The 17,690-nt window shown below is 36.8% G+C and overlaps 1 protein-coding gene across 1 annotated transcript; it reads left to right on the forward strand.

Moving 5' to 3' along the window:
- The first annotated feature begins 3,385 nt into the window (after positions 1 to 3,385).
- LOC125177743 lies at positions 3,386 to 8,232 on the forward strand. Its single transcript, XM_047880072.1, has 4 exons — positions 3,386 to 3,473; positions 6,512 to 6,566; positions 7,763 to 7,937; positions 8,136 to 8,232. Exons 1-4 carry the CDS (start codon positions 3,426 to 3,428, stop codon positions 8,230 to 8,232), a joined length of 375 nt encoding a protein of 124 aa, XP_047736028.1. The 5' UTR covers positions 3,386 to 3,425.
- The last annotated feature ends 9,458 nt before the right edge of the window (positions 8,233 to 17,690 follow it).

A 17,690-nucleotide genomic window follows, 5' to 3' on the forward strand; every position in this document is an offset into this window, starting at 1 on the left:
AAGTTAGTTCAGCGTCAGCGAGGCGGGCGACAGTCATGCCATCAAGTGCAGCTCGCTTATGCCACCGCAACTCGGGAATTGTACAATAATTTACAGCCATTTTTACTTTAAACAAATTTATTTCAAAGTGTTTTTTGCTAATGGTTACTCTGGTTAAGGCTAATTCTGTGATGGGATTAGAATTTCACGATTCAAAGGGCAGGGCAGGTCAGCAATATTAGCTCGGTCTTGTCTCGTAATCTCCTATTTCACGTGATACATCACACGTCACTCATCACACTTCTATCATCAAACATCACATATCTTACATCACGCCTCTCACACCACACATCTCACATCACACATCTCATATCACACATCACACATCTATCATCTCACATAACACATAAAACATCTCACATCACACATCCCAAGTTGACTAAAAATTTAAACGCAAAGAATATATAGTCCTCAAAAATACATATGTGTACAGAAAAGGTTTCGGAGTCCTGCTCCTATTCAGTTCGTAGAATCTAGAATTCATATATAAAGTCACAAATTAATACAATTGAAAGCACAGAACGTAATCAGAAACCTAAATTTATAAATAATAGACAGAGCACAAAAAATATCTATTCACAATTTCAAGGGGATACGATCTAACAGCTGAATTCAAACTGGGCCTAAGTTTAAAAATGTACAAGGATACTAAAATACACTGTGCATTCAAAATTTGAAAATACACAGTATACATCACATATCATACTCAGCATGTGTATAGTTTGTTTACGAAGCGTGAGAGTTCACATTTTGCCCCTGAAAGTTTGTAGGCTGATAGTAAAACAAAGGCCGCTACCTGCGCTGCTTGCCACAAACAATTCTAAGCTATAGGCTCAAGCGTACAAAGAATATCGTCCAAGAGACGAACAAATTGTGTAAGTTGAGCGCGTGTCTTCGGCATACACGTGAGACTTAACTAAGTTCCGCTGGTAACAAAGCGATGTACCAGCTTGGAAATATCCAAGTTGCTCTCATGAGATCTGTTAGTGAGGTAGTAAAAAGTTAATCGTGCTGAACTACGAACATCCGTTGAGGCAGAAAATGTTGAAATAGCGATCACATTCAGAAATAAACTGTAGAAAATGCAACTTTATCCTCTCATTGACCTCCGAGAAGTTCTTAATCGTTATTATCGTAATTACTTAGTATTGCATGATTTGAGAAAAAGGTTTGAAACATATTAATGAACATGCATTAATCCTTTACTATATTTTTTAATTATTTGCCTTATTCCAATTTAAAACAAATCGACAGCTTATGAGTAATCTTCAATTATTCAACCAGAAAGCTGTACTCATTCCACCCAGTCAAGCGTAACTAAAAGCTCAGTCTTCAGGGAATTCGGCCTCACAAGCGAGTTAAAATATCTTCAATTTGTAAACAGAATTTTTTGCCCAGTTTTGTGCCCAGTGAAACACACGCGCGCTCTTTGTCATGGGATGTTCGAGTCTCTTCACGCAAATCAGGCGCGTCAGGTCAGCCTAGTGTCGGGACAAAAAAATTAACCTCTGGAGCTTAATATTTGACCGTATATAGGTGCAGTTTAGCTACGGACAACTTTCTCCATTGTAATGCTTTGTTCTTGGCAGGTAATACACCTGCGAGATGCATTAAGTTCTCGCATAACAAAATGATATTTATCTTTTCCGACGTTTTAAATTTCAATTTAAATGTACAAACCAAATTGAAGCTTCCTCTGATTACAAAAAAATTTTCAATTTGAACTTTCGTTTAACAAGTTTGCACGCCCAAGGTCTAAAAATTTGGAGGGCTGCCTGGATTGAAGAGTATTGTTTACGCATCTATATTATAATTATTACATGCATAAACGTATTATTACATGTATCGAACGTATATTTTATTATTTAATATTTTCTGAAAACAAAAAAAAAAACAATTTAATTACTATGCGTATTGTACGACCATTGAAACCGTTTCATGAATTATAAAACATAACAAATGAAATCAAGTGCTTGTTTTTATTGCTGTGCACGCGTTGTAAAAATAATCTGTCTAATAATCTCGTCTGCCGGTGATTGCTCGTAATCTCAATACTCGTTTGTTTGTTCGCTGTCTTGGAGCGTTTCTTCGTATTTTATTGCCTCCATTTCCTTCACTACAATAATCGTACACTATAACATGTTGATGGTAATATGAGGTGTAAGCTTCAAGCTGAAGACGGAAATTACCATCTAATTTCATCTCATCTTCCGGAACTGGATTAATACGAATAGTGATGAGCATGGCAAATAATTTTTGATTTTAAGAATCCAGCAAAATAATTACGAATACTTTTAATACTTTAATATATGACCGATTCGGAAAGGGGAAAATGATAATAAATTAAGACAAATTATGACAATGCCTATGTTGGGAATGACAAGAATTTTAACAGCGCTTGATGTTGTAAAAAACTAGAAAATTCCTATAATAATCTAAGTATTATGTTCCATTTAATTAATTGATGTTTGTTTGTTTCTTAAAACACGTTTTTTTGTTGAAATTTATTACGTTGACTTGCCAGGGAAAACGTACAACCCAAAACAGCCTTGATAAGGACATCAATGAGCCGCAACCATCAGGTAAGATGTAATCAAATTATGCGTTTCTTTTCATATGAGAAGGAAGACAAGGCGGCAAAGTGACCGAAAGAATAATGGCCAGATAAATTCATATATCAATCTAAATTATAATTAAGAAACAATACTAGACGCCAGCATTTAAGCCTCGGATGATTAGAGATGATAAAACGTTTCAAGCAGCTGAAATGCCCGGATCATAATTTGTATTCAGAATTTATACTGAGTAATAATCTGTAAATTAGTTATTCTGAAGATTTCTCATAAGGCTTTAACTAATGCCAGAGCATTAGACATTTTCCGACTTGACGCATGAGTTAGTCGTTTGGTTTAAAATGCTAGTCTTATTGAGATAAAAATCTCTGATAATTAAACCGCAAGTAGCCAGAGGAACTCAAAGTGATTTTTATGAACCGAGGAGGTCTTCAAGTCCACCAATATCAGGAACGAAATCTGCAAAGCAAAAAAATTATTCGATACAATTTTTCTTTTGTTTAAAATGTTAGTCTTATTGAGATAAAAATCTATGATAATTAAATCGAGAGTGACCAGAAGAACTCTAAGTGAGTCTTGAAAGCCGAGGAGGTCTTCAACTCCACTAATGTAACGAACAAAATCTGCGAAGCAAAAAAATTATTCGATACAATTTTTCTTTGTCACGTGGTATCTCATCAGCCACGTGCGTGGATAGGCCTTCGTGGACTGGAGCTCAGGGTATATAAAGGCAGGGGCAGGGCACAACCGCCAGTCGCAGTCGAGTTGTCAGTGTGTGCGTACGAAGTTCTAACGCTCCTTTACTCCACCAAGATGGGCAGAAACCAGACGGGCAAAAAGACCAAGAAGTCTCGCAACTGGGTGAGTTTTGATCGCTGACAATATTTTGCTTTATATTTATAAGAGCTTACGGAGTCGTGTTCTGCTGGAGAAAATCATTTATTAAATTTATAGTTAACTGTCATTACTCCGAAGTTGTGATCACTTTAACCGAGCCATTAAATTATCAATTGAACGGAGCTAATCTCTGGATTATTTGAACCGATGTTGGAAGGAATTTACATAATCGAATTAGATTTAATAATTTATTTTTAAATAATGAAATCATCAACAAGAAAACTTTGAATGAACAGCCAACGACGTTTTCAAAAAGTATTATGTATTGTTCTTATTGTATTGTTTATCAATAAAAAACAAGCTAACAGCCCCTCGTTAGGTTGCAATTCAATTTGCTTCTATAATAGCAGCAAACAATAATAATGTTGCGCGCGTGGTGTAGTTCAGCGCTGCAGGCGTGGTCTCCTCAGTGCTAATGTACAATGTTGATACTGTATGATGATTCAGTGACTGAAGAATTGAATTCTAGAAATTTAGAGGAAGTCAGTGAGAGGAGTAGGAAGTTGGACGGAAGAAGACAGCAAGAATAGCTTCAGGTTTTGCTGCGTTTGAGAGAAGATGTAAGACTTAAATAATGATGGCACAATCCTAACAGTATGTGACAAACTGCCAGCTCAAATTTCACGATCAATATGCTCCTGAATAAAATTATAAAAATAAAATATTTATAGATTTGATCTAATATCATATAAATTTAATATAGCCATATTCCACATCAGGTATACCAGAGGTCCCCACCTAATCATAGCCGATTTTGATGAAATTTCACACATATATCATAATTTGTTCATATTTAATCCGATTGCCAAAATTTCAGCTCAAAGTCTGGAAAATTTTGAAATTTGGGATTCATATTACAGGGACTCTTATTATTATTTACAAATCTCTTCAATGCCTTTACAGTTTTTTAATAAATATAACATTTTGTATTATTTATGAAATGTTATATATAATGTTATGTAAAATGTTATATTTATATAACATAAATGAATTATCTGCGAAATATTTGCAGATAATTCATTTATGTTCGTCAGTGAATATTATTCATTTTCAAAATTATTCATTCAATTATTTAATTTTTCAATAAAGTTTGAACACCAATCTAAATTAATTGCAGAATACAAATTTTGTTGAAACGGTATTCATAAGTGAAAAAAATGCTGTACTATGACATATGTTAATTCTAGCAATGGGTTCTTCTGGTAAAGGATGAGAACTTGGTTTGAAAAATGTTGCATATTCGGCTCATTATTACATTGCATTGTAACTATAAGCAATCCCTTTGAAATAGATTGAACTACATTGCAACAGGCAGTAGAATACTTTGTTCAGATACCCATGCATGCATGTGAATGTTCAGTGGTCAAAACAGAAAGATAAGGAAATGAATTTACAAATCTTTACATATTGACATATCGCGCGTCTATCGCTTGACTCAAATCCTTGATCTTTAGAGGCTCCTTAGATTCTATCTTTGGGTTCTTCTATAGTAAGGGATGAAAACTTGGTTCGGAAAATGTTCAAATGTTCTAACCTTCATTCAATCATCATCGAGCTTTCGCACAATTATTATTGTCAATCTTAATTATTAATTAAATCCTAATAATGTAAATCTTAATTATTAATTCCTGGACGTGCTTCAGACGAGTTATTCAACTTCAGCCAACGCAGCTGCAGGAGTTCCTCAAGTTCTAATACTTTTTCCAGTTCCCTTATTCCTTGTCTTTTGCTGCTCATTCCTTAATTTATTGAGCTCTATAATTATTTTACGGTAACCTAGGCAAGTTAATAGATCAATTCCTCATCGACATCAGTAAATATTCATTTCAACTTTCAAAGTATTTGCTGTGGAACAAATTTCCTAAGCTGAGCACCACGTTTTTTTCTCTACTCTCCAATGTCAAATCTCGTTTTATCCTTTTCTATTTTCCGTCTACGGTAACTTTCTTTTACTGATTTCTGATATATTTAAAATTTGCCACTTTTCAAAAGGCTGCCCCTGGAACGCATTCAAATTTCAAGTTCGATCATATATTTGTGTTCAATTGATTTATATTTTTTACCCGGCAAATATTTTAGGAAGTTGAATGTTACGATTAGTGAACATCTTTGCTTTTATCTTCATACATTGTCGGTGATACTGCAGGCAAACCCCACCACTTCTTAATTTGAGGGTCCTCTAATTTAAATATTTTTCATATTTAGAACTGAAATTTTGGCAAAGTTGGTTTGAAATATGATCCAACTTATGTATGGAATTTCATCTAAATCGGTGATGGTTAGGTGGCGCTGACTGTTAAAAATGGGACAATTGACATGGAATTAACCCTATAATTTCATATAATTTGATATACATTGATAGAAATTATACAAGTTAAGGTTATAATATAAGCTGTGTAAAACTTACTATGAAGGAGCGAAATATGCTTATTTAATTGGTGCAAAAAAGCGAAAATGACGGCAAATAAGGAACGGAGAAGCACGTTCATAGGAAGAGTTTGAGAAATACTTCATGACAGATGAATGTGGTGATTCTGAAAACGATTATTTTATTCTGGCACAAAGCTTAAGTTTAAGGTTAGGGTCTACCCTCCGAAAATAAAAACTTTTTTTATTAACTGACCGAGCTTTCTGAAACTTTCTACACTATTTATGTGAAACAAGAATAAAAGCACATTTTGTTTGTTTTAATTTATTGAGATAATGAAAGAAAACATGAAATGTAAAAACAACGTGAAATTAAAAGAGGGACTTTAAACATCTCCTCTTTTGATCAACGAGATTCAACAACATGAGGCGTGACTCTCTTGAATATCCACAGATATTTAGCGACTCTATAGATACCCTTTTTCCTAAATTCGCTTTTGACTCATTTTTTCCGGACTTTAATCATCTTTCCTCCCTCCCTTCATTAATTAACTATATTACTGATATTATTGATAATTAATCATTTATTCATCAATACCCCCGCCTAATTGCACGTCACTTGTCATTATTTGCAGGCGAAGTCAGATATCCTGGCGGGCGTCCTGCAGTACAAGTCTCCTCCTCCTCAGGGTGAGTATGGCAGCTGTTGAGGCATCAATACGGTGATTTATCACCACGACTCTTGCATTTTTATTGTATTGGTTTAGTTTTCGTTGATTAAGGCAATAATAGTATAGGGTTTTTTGAATATTTGATTCTAATCAAGGGAGTTTAAATGAATTCTAATTCATAGAGAACTTCCTATCGATTGTTAATAATCTCTTTCAAAACAGCTGAGCTGCACAAGCAGGAAATTTGCTTGTTTATTTTTATTACGTCAAATGGTTTGGTTAAAAGGAAATTTAAACAAAGCGAATGTTTATTTAATTGTTCATGTTGCTGAAAATATTGATTTATTTTTATTGCGGATGAACCGCTGGATTAAGTCTAAAATATGGCGTTTGACGTTAAGCAGCCTGGTCTTTGTGCCTTGATTGTGTAAGTTAATTCAAGGAGTATAAGTGAAAAATTCTCCACAAAGACTCGTACACGGTAATCAGGTATTAACAATTCGCATTTAAAAGCATTACAATTAGTAATTAGAATGTGCATTTAATATATAAGCGGCAGACACTTAACAATTTGCTACGAGCTCGCCACAGAAATATGTTAAGCAGCCCCAGCTCTTCTATATCGCGATAAGTTTCATGTCGCGGAATATAGGAACAAATGCATAGAGATTGCTTTGTTGATTGTCCCGCTGCGGTTATAAAAAATAATTATTCATCAGGTAGGAATATGATATAATAAGCCACATACGAATTAATTCCGCGTAAATAGATAATATTGCTAATAACAGCCGGGCTAGCAACCATCCTTACTTCTTAAATTAAACCACTAAAGAAATAGCTCATGTTCCGTGTCAACCTGGTCAGATAAATTTACTCATACGACAGTTCATCACCAGCCCTGTATCGGTAAACAATAAAATGTAATTACCGTACGTGTTCTAAACCAGCATCTCCCTAACCACTGTGTACCTATAGCTTGACAGTTTTAGTTCTGCATAAGCTATCGATCTATTCAGCTGCGTACTTTTAATTAAAATATATTTTTGGTGGTGCATAGTAGGAATTGAATAGCTCACTAAATTTATTGGCATTATAAATAATGGATATATAATTATATGATAAAATTACATTTTATGTATTCAGTTTGAATTTATTTATATCGTTTGTCTTAAGCAATGTGTTTATAATAAGTTCAACTTTTTCTTCCCTAAATAGACGGCTTCGACACAACTCCGCAGAGCTTGCCAACCTGTGGTCTGATGAATAGCAACAATTCATGCTACATGAACGCCGGTCTGCAGCTTATGGCCTCAGACCCGGTCTTGTGTAGAATAATAGAGAAGACCGTGCCTGCAGACCTCCTACACCAAGCACCTGCAACATACGCGTTGTAAGTAGCTAGATTATAGACCGCTGTTGTTCTCAGTTTGTTACTAAATCTATTTGTAGTAAACAGCGCCACTTTACAATGAAATAATTCCAAGAGTTTGAACGCTTGCGAACAGCAGACAAGTGTTCACCAGAGATTGTTGAGAACAAATGTGTTCCCGTGCCGTTTGCTGACGAACTGCAATTGTTGCCCCGACAGTCGGCAGTTCCTGAAGAAGAGGCGCGGTGGCCTCAAGACGGGCGTGGCAGCGCCGGTGGCCGCCGATGCCGTGGCCGACGTGCTGTTCNGGACATAGAGCTTCTAATTTACCCGGCCATAAGAACTTGGGGCGTCCGTGTGCCAGCGGCTGACAGGTCTTCGAATTTCGATAGGGTACTGCTTTTACCTCTCATTTTTAAAATTTTCTAGCTCACTTCACTCGCCTTAAACTTTGTCTGTTTGTGTAGAGAGGATATTCGCCTGATGTTTCACAACGCATTCCTTGTGTCTAGTTTGTAATCGAAGCTCGCGTGGCTAGACGCAATTTTTAAGTTGAAGCGCCGCGCGTGAATTTATTGTATATACTGTGATGGGTTTTGTGTATGCATACTCGATCAGTTCTCAGTAAAATATTTATGCGTGTAATACTATTATGATAGTCGTGTATAAATGAATAGACAAGTAAAATATGTTATTCGTCAAAACAATTATTTGTCGTTTCCTTCTCAACGTTCCAATATTATTTGGTTACCCAATGAAACTTATTTTCTGCAGTGACAGAAAACGAATAGAAAAAACGAATTGAGGGCACCCAGTTACAAATGTGATGCAATAGGTTTGGGCTCTGCATCAGAGAGCTGCGAAGTCTGAGTTCCCTGAGACCAGCAGATCCATGGTTGAATTAATACGTGTATTACGTGTATTAATTCAACCATGAGCAGATCGTTGTAACATCTGAGCTCGCGTGTTCCTTCGGCCGTCACCAACCCTTGGTCCCGGGATCACTTTAGCGACATTTGTGGCTGATATGCCTCCTTCCCCCAAGTACATCATTACATGCATCTATTTACAATGTAAACGATAAATGTTGTTGGTTATATTGAAAAAACAGGTCTTCAGTCAAACCTGTTTAAAGAGAAAACTTCTGCCATCCTATACTGACATCTCAATATTCTCGCGGAGAGGCGGCCGTATTTCTGAAATCGGCGTAACAATTTCCGGGCTACGTGGTGAAGATCGTGTAGTTACTAGTTATGAACCAAATTATGTTATGCTGTTATATATAAGAACCAAGACTGTCTCTGTTGTAAACAAGTTTCAACTGTTTGCTAATTCGACATTCGTGCTATGCACAACGCTTCGCGAGTGCCTTTAAGCGTCTGCAATTCTGTTTAAATCTCATTTTGCACTCTTATCTAACAACATGCCAACAAGTTAGGGGCCAATTTTACAATGAAGTCACTTAAATTAATATTTCAGTAATAAAATGATTAATTATGTTTCTGCTCTGAGGATTAATGATCCCGAATCCAGCTGACGACTTAAGAGTTTGAAAGCCGTAAAGTAAGAATAGTTAAGTCGTTGTCTCGTTGATGTAATAGTTTTCTTTCATCTGAGCTGCTGAAATTATGTCAGACTCACTCGTAACGTGTTCTTAGGCAGACGCGCCTCGTGTAATAAGAATATGCGTCGAAGTGCGTCTAAATTGACTACATTTTATATATCATTTATGAACGTATTTCAATTATTCACTACTTGAGTAAATGTTTTCTTGCACCTACTGGATGAAAATTGGACCCTCACCCGGCTATCACTTTCAGGTCAATTTGAAAAATTCTGCAGGGTGAGCAATTTTGGGGTTGACAATAGTTCTGATGAGCTGACTTCGCACGGAGTGTATATAGTAGTTCCGGTTCAGATGAGAATTATAGTCATTGATTTTTTTTCTTAGGTTATTAGAAGATATATTTTCGGCTCAAAGGATCTGCCGTAGCGTCGTACTCATGGTCTATACAAGGTCCCTGAAGGGTTACTAGAATTTGAAACAAGAACCAACACCAGGGGCCACGGCTATAAGCTAAAAAAACTGCGCTGCAACTTCTCCACGCGACAAAATTTCTTCTCGCTTCGAATCACCGACATGTGGAACAGCCTCCCGGATGACATCGTTGGCGCTCCCAGCATGAACGCGTTCAAGAACAGACTAGATAAAGCTATGGAAAAATATATGTTCAGATTTGAAATGCCTAGCTCCTTATCGAACCCGGTGGAAGTCTGGTAGCTACTTCAAACTATCAAGGCACGAAAAGGAAAAGAATCGGCGACAGGCCACATCAGGCCTACACTTCAGCGCCGACATCTCTATGTTATGTTATGTTATGTTTGGGAATGCGAGTTTTCGCTGGTGAACCCACCGTCAGATTACCGGTGATGTACTGTTCATATTGATTATCTTTTAAATTTCCTTTATTGTTGCAGTTTACTATCTCGCACCTTGCAGAACACACGCTTTGTGTGCTCAACAGCTGAAAATTAGTCACGTACCAAAGTATCTCGAATCAAAGCCATGAATTAAACGTAGCTGTTACATCAATAGAGGGATTACATATAGTGAGTAATTTTATAAACATACGTATTAGTCAACAGCTAGGATGTCGAGAGAAAGTTGAAGAAAAACCACGCATTCATCAACGGCAGACTCGCCAGCACGGTAAGGTGGCAGACTCACCCTACCGTTAAATTATCTTTGCATCTTGTCAACGTGGTAAAAATAAACCATTTGTCATGCTTGAGAAGATTGCTGTTCCATTAATAGCTTCCTACATTATGGGCAGCTTATGACCGTGCAACTAATTCCCTGACGCGGTACGATTGCTGGGAAAACACTGAGCTGTCGAGACGAGCTGGAACTTAGTTGCTTAGAGCTGAATATTATTCCCTGGAGTTGCAGACGCTGGCAGCAACTCTGGGTTGCATAATAGTGAATATCATTGACAAACCTAAATTTTCAGTCGCATGACATATTTTTGACAACAGAGTTTTAAAACTTAAACGGAAATGATTTCTCACGCCTTAGTATCGGAAGTTTGTGATTATCTATTTAAACTGATTTAAACTATTTAAACTGATTATCTGTTAAATTTTCTCTATGACCGTATTTTTATATCTTGCACCTGCACAATACACTCTTTCTCGGACCCAACTTGTCAAAATTAGACGCGCACAACTGTTATAATGGCAACTTGTTTCTTCATCTAACAACTGTACCCACGCGCCAGGTGCCATTTTTTTACATGATATCACTGTCATTAAAGTTTTACTTCATAAAATGTTCGTTAGGTTTCTGTTTTGATGGGTTATGAAACTGAATTAAGCCTTTGACAATGAAGTTTGAAGGTTGTGGTAGTCAAATAGTTCAGTTAGGGATACAAACGTTTTCTAATGCTTCTAGTTGAGTCGTAGTGTTCAGTAGTTCAGGCTCGGGTGCCAATTTTTGCAGCAATATTATGACCTATATAGGTAGGGTCTTCCACGGTCACGCTGATGCGTTAAAATATTTTTGAACCCGAAACTGCGCTCAACGCAAGTAGGGTATGAGTGGCGATCTACTAAGATAAATCTAATTATAAAACTTTAATTAACGCAATTCATAGCCAACCTTTTTATTGAGTAAGCGCTGTCTTTGACCCCAGAATCAGACTCTCAACAAAGCATTACAAATCCTGGCTAAAAATTCATTGTAGCTCTTATGTCAACAGGTGATTTTCATGTAGTGAATAATCACATGATCAAAAACAGTTATCAACAGTCATGATGTTGAGGAGAGTTTGAGGATAACCCACGTAACCATCAACAAATAATATTGGTCATGTAAAACGTAGCGCCTCGAATTCATATCTCGTACTAAACATATATTACTGTAAACGTCGTAAATACCTTTCGTTAATTCTCCAAACTTGTTAATGACCAATTTTTGTAACTACATGTAACTTAATTACCTAAAATTCAAATTTTACTTCGTCATTATTCACAATTATATAATTATAAAATATTCAATCAGAAAATTCTCTTTTTCTAATCTAAAGCACGAATAACGCTTCTGTAATTCAAAGATATTGAATATTTTATTAACGTAAAGAAAATACATCATAGTGTTAACTTATAATAATTATGAGTTCGATTTTGAGAACCATCTAGGCCGCGTTGTTGCAAAGTCTCATTTTGCGCTCGGCATTCATTGTGTGAGGGATAAGCAGCCAAGTCCATCTCTAGAATTAAATCCTGATAATTGTATTGACAATTAAATAGTGGAATTGTCACTGAATAACATAATCGGTTAGACGAACGAAATCTATATCATGATAATGGTTTAATACTTACTAGATCCGCCTTGCAATGTATTTGAACTCACTCCAGAAACCTTTCTTGATTTTGCCAATGAAGTTTGACTGAATTTACTCTCATAAAGCTTTTCTTAGCTTAAGTTCAGTTCAAATGTTCCCAAACCATTCTGTTAGCGCGTATAGAATTATGTTTATTAATTGAATTATGCCACCTCCCGAGTTTTACAAAGTCAATACCTAAATACAGGTGTTGGTCAGCAGCATCTTTCTTCAACTCAACTATAAACTGACCCTAAACCTTCATATCTTCCTTTTGAAGTTCCAATTTAGATATTCACTCAAATTAATTAGGAGAGTGACTAAAATAATAATTTCAATTATACCCGTTATCAACAAGCAACTCTCCCTAAAAACGCTCTAATTCGGTGCGGTTTTACGATGGGCTAAGCAAATTATCTCTGCATTTCATTAGCGTGGGAAAATTGAACCATTTTAAATGCTTTAGAACATCGCTGTTCCATTCATAGCCTCCCCCGTGATGTTCATGATTAAGCGACTAAAATTTCCTCGCGCGGGACGATAGCCTGGACAACCCGGCGCTGAAGGAACAAGCTCCTTCTGTTGTTAATTAAGAGCTGATTATTATTCATGCCGGTTCCTGACGCTGAACAGCAACCCTGGGTTTGTTGAAAACTGCTATCATTCATTTCATTTTATTTGAAGCAATGAGTGATCACAATGTTCCCCATGTCTAAACTTGAATTAATTTCCGACTGTATTGTCTCCATTGACGTGCTTACCTGTGCCCACTTAATTTCGCCATATAGAGGTTAACCCGCAACCTCGAGATTTCAGCCCTGCCAGCATGCCCAGCCAGCCCAGTTCATCACCAACTATCACCGCATGACGACCTCCTCTACACACTACTGCAACGCGTGTACGGATCGCTCCGTATCTGTGTGTTTGGATCTTCGCGTAAGGAGGGAGAGCGGCTAGTCCTTCATCGGTCAACTCCGTCAGCGAGGTGGCACTCCATGGAGCCGCTGGCACCCGACGGCGCGCAGGAGGCCGACTACGTTGACTGCTGCAGTCTGCGTCGTCTGTGGAACTCGATGCAAGCCTACTGCGGTAGAGGTGGGTCGCAGTGCACGGATTTGGAGTGACATGCCGGTCGGCCCTCTACTTTCAGTTCATTTAGTCAACCCACACATTGTGATCACTAATGCTTGTTTCACTCGTGAACTGTAAAAGTGAATGTTCTGTGTTATATCCCATAAATGATTAATTTATATATATAGCTTCCAGAACTATGTTCCTGGCATCATTCTTCAGTTAACTAAGATCAATCCCAATATTCTAAAATCTATATTCATTAATTGCAGGCATTCACTTCTTGTTAACCGCGTGCGGTGCAGCGGCAGCGCTCCAACGCTCTCGACGTTCTCGGGAAGTTTGCCGCTGCTTCGGGGTGCGGTTGAGGCGACACAGCTCTAAACTATCACAATCAATATAATTAACTTTAATTCGTTGTCGTGCGTTTCTTTCCACCCCCCACTCGTTTGCGTTTTCAAGAGGGTTCTATAACATTAAACCTCATAAACAGAGCAATTATTTATTTATAACAATCTATTTATATCTCGAGAGTTTTTAAGGATGTAAACTGAATTGATCCCCATTTGGTGCTGAGGCAACTGGTGTGAACTGTAACGTGATTACATTAACTTTCGCAATAGCAACAAGATTAAGAAATTAATTCGGATAAACAATCTCAGAAAGAATTACTTACACATTTACTTACATTGCGAACGCCACCGAACTGTATATAGCGTGAGGTCAATTAACTGCTCCTCTGATGGCATTGTTCTAGTTCCAGATGAAGAAATTTCACAGATTGATCTCGAAAATCTGAAGAAAAACTCATTTCCTTAGCAGATATCCTTCACAAATTTCGTGTTTTAAGATGATCAACAGTTACGAATTTTATTTGTTAAATACTATGTTAATTTTTAAACATCTCCACAGCGTAATCAATAATTTTGAAATGGTGCATTCATATCTTTGATATTTTAAAAATTATTAAGAAGAGCACAGACTATAATAAATATTGCTTTAGAGGGCAAGGAAATAAAACAACGAGTATAGGGACACGTTTGTGTATAAAAATACGATGAAATAAATGCTGCGATGAATGATGCAGCCGTGCTAAGATAATGTGAATCTTTCCACGTCGACTCGAAGCCTGCCATGCAAATTAGAAGCTACAATTAGAAAAAATTTGTAATTACATGAGTAATATTATGGGCATAAAAATGTTTTTTGTTGTGTGAATACTTTGAATGGTTTCGGGAAAAAGCCCAATAGGATATCAATGTTGAAAATCGGTGAACATTTCAAAAAATACAGAGGTGACATGCATGGAGATCAGATTATTTTAGAATATTAGGTTTCCATTAAAGTTACATTACCGTACAACAAATTTAATTTCAATTGATTTAATTGGCAGATTTAATTTCAATTAAACACGAACTTTGTGTGTCTTGTGGCCAAAATATTCTATAGGCGCCCCTTAAAAATTAGTTGAAATCTATATCGTTTGTTGTTTCCTGGATAGTTTATGGGCGCCTGTATAGTTTATAATTTAACAAAAACTGGCGAAACTTATGAAGTAATCGTTTCAAAATCTTACTTTTACGATACTTGCCATTCAAACAATGAAATTAGTCATGATAGCGGCACTCAAAATTTGACTTGTATTTTGATATTAGAATAATTGGAGACATAATAGAACTCAAGATTGTATCTTCGAAAATTTTATAATGAAAATTTTGCAAAATTTTCGTTACAAATCATGTCACAACTTTCACCTAGAATCTATGCAAATAATGGTAAGATTTATGCCTATGGCGTTAAGTATATACTAACTCCACCACAACTCCGATGCTACAATTCACTCCACGCGGCATTGACATGCAAGGCACTAACGCTACGATAACCTTACCAAATTTCCAGTCTCGTATAACAGAAAAATCTTGAACCATACGAAGTTAAGAGAAAGCGATAATCTTTTATAAAAATTACAACTGCAAAATTGTATTCAGGGAAAATAAATTGAAACCTAAAACTTGAAAAAAAACTAAAACATCTCCACCCAGGCTACACAGCTAGAACAATAATTCAAAGGGGGACCACTGCATTGCTTAGAAATGCGTCACGGTATGCAGTCTACAGGGCCACACCTTGGGGCCGTATATATCGACCTGCGGGCCGTACTATTAAAACTCGCCTTTGTACACGTAGCGACCTACGTACCTGTAGCGACCTACGCACCTGTAGCGACCTACGTACCTGTAGCGACCTCAGTACCTGTAGCGACCTACGTACCTGTAGCCACCTACGTACCTGTAGCGACCTACGTACCTGTAGAAACCTCAGTACCATAACGGACTAAGTACCCGTGATGGTACTTACGCATGGAAGTCTGCACCAGCATCGTCATGCGGTGCACCGACACTACGGTACTGTCCATAACAGAGGCTCTCATCAGCTGGGGCGAGTCTCCTGCGATCAATTTGCAAACCACTTGATTTGTCAGGAAATTGGAATTATTCTCAGCGTATTTTATCTTTGATTTTAAACCGTAGCTAAGATAGCCTTTGTATCTGCTTATGTAATTTACAAATTTCAATGTAAGCGTTCTAAATAACTCTTCACCTACTTGATAATGAATGATTGTATACTCAAAGCGCTGTAAATTCTACAAAAATGTTTCTCGGAAACCTTTTATTTGAACTTTTCAATCCCCCAAAAAACTTGATTCGCCAAATAGAGAAAAGCAATAAGTACATCGTCAATAAGATACACTCTCTGGTCTTCGATGACTTTTAGGAGCTAAGTACACGTAGCGGCCTATGTACACGTAGCGACGTAAGTCCACGTAACGGCCCAAGTCCACGTAGCGGCCCAAGTCCGCGTAGCGGTCTTAGTACACGTAGCGGCCGATGTACACGTAGCGACTTAGGTCCACGTAGCGGCCCAAGTCCGCGTAGCGGTCTTAGTACACGTAGCGGCCTATGTACACGTAGCGGCCTATGTACACGTAGCGACCTAAGTCTACGTAGCGACCAATTTCTCGTTGGAGATTGGTGGGTTTAGATTGAGGGGTCGTCAGTGATTGATTGACAGAATAATCGAACTCGTACTATTTTTTATAGTACGGCGTCAGATTATTTTGTAAACTTCCTCCATGTAAAAGGCAGCGGCAAGGCGGCCTTCAATATCTGCCGTAGGATTGACATCACAATCCTGCAAGTTAAGTACAGCGATCCTAGAGCTACTAATGCACTCTCATGTATTTAAAACAGTCTCACTGACATATAATTTTCCCGGATTGAGCTCAATTTCCGCCAACTTTTAAACAAATAAAACCGTGAAAATTTGGCTAAATAATTCGAGTAGTTAAAAAATGTCATGCGTAATTCTTACACAAAAATAAGATTTTATTAAAATATTGCAAAGGAACGAAATAAAATAACGAAAAGAAGTCAAGTTAACAGAAAGTATATTTATGGTCAAAATATCAACACAAGAAAATAGTGAAAGCAGTGCGACATTATTGCAACTTGTGTATTGTAAATAAAAATAGTGTATAGATTTTATGCAGTTACACATGATATTATACATCATCACATGATGATATTATACATCATCACATGATATATACCGACATCACATGATATAAGTAACGTAAGTTCAGGTGGGGTAAACATTATGTAGATATAAAGGTAATGCTCTGCATGAGTCGCTCATGAAAGTACATAGACTAATTATAAGGAAATACATGGTATGCAAAGTTGTAAAAATTTCATTCATCATGAAAAATGTTATCAAGAAAAGAAGAACTACACGATTGCAAGTATTAGATAAGCTGTGTGGAGAGATAAAAGTTACTCTCACGACGGCTAAGTCTACTAACTCTACACAGTAATGCGCTTTAAACATAAGTAAAGATGATATTCAAAAGCAGGACACGCGAATCCTAAACAAATAAAAACTAATGGCAAAGTTCCACGCCGAGTTAGATATATAAGTTACAGTTATAAATTACAAATCATTTAATTTTTCGAAGCGCTGCGGTGTAAAAATAATTATTAGTTCATTCTAAATGTTACGCATCTCAGGACAGCAGGATTTATTCTAAATTTTTGCACTGAATAAACTTTGGCTCTGATGTGGTAAATCCATTCGCAAGTTCTACTGTTAACACTTCAGGTTAACTTTAACACTAGTTCACACTATTGAGTATTATCCTTCCTGTATACGGGAGTAGCAATTCGAGAAAAAAAAAAGAGTTTTCGTTTAAATATATAAATGTAATCAATTTAAAAAACAGCTAGCAGTACATGCTTGCAAAATCTAAGAAAAAATACTAAAT

This window comes from Hyalella azteca, unplaced genomic scaffold, assembly GCF_000764305.2.
Source record: "Hyalella azteca isolate HAZT.00-mixed unplaced genomic scaffold, Hazt_2.0.2 contig4602, whole genome shotgun sequence".
NCBI classification, from domain to species: Eukaryota; Metazoa; Arthropoda; class Malacostraca; order Amphipoda; family Hyalellidae; genus Hyalella; species Hyalella azteca.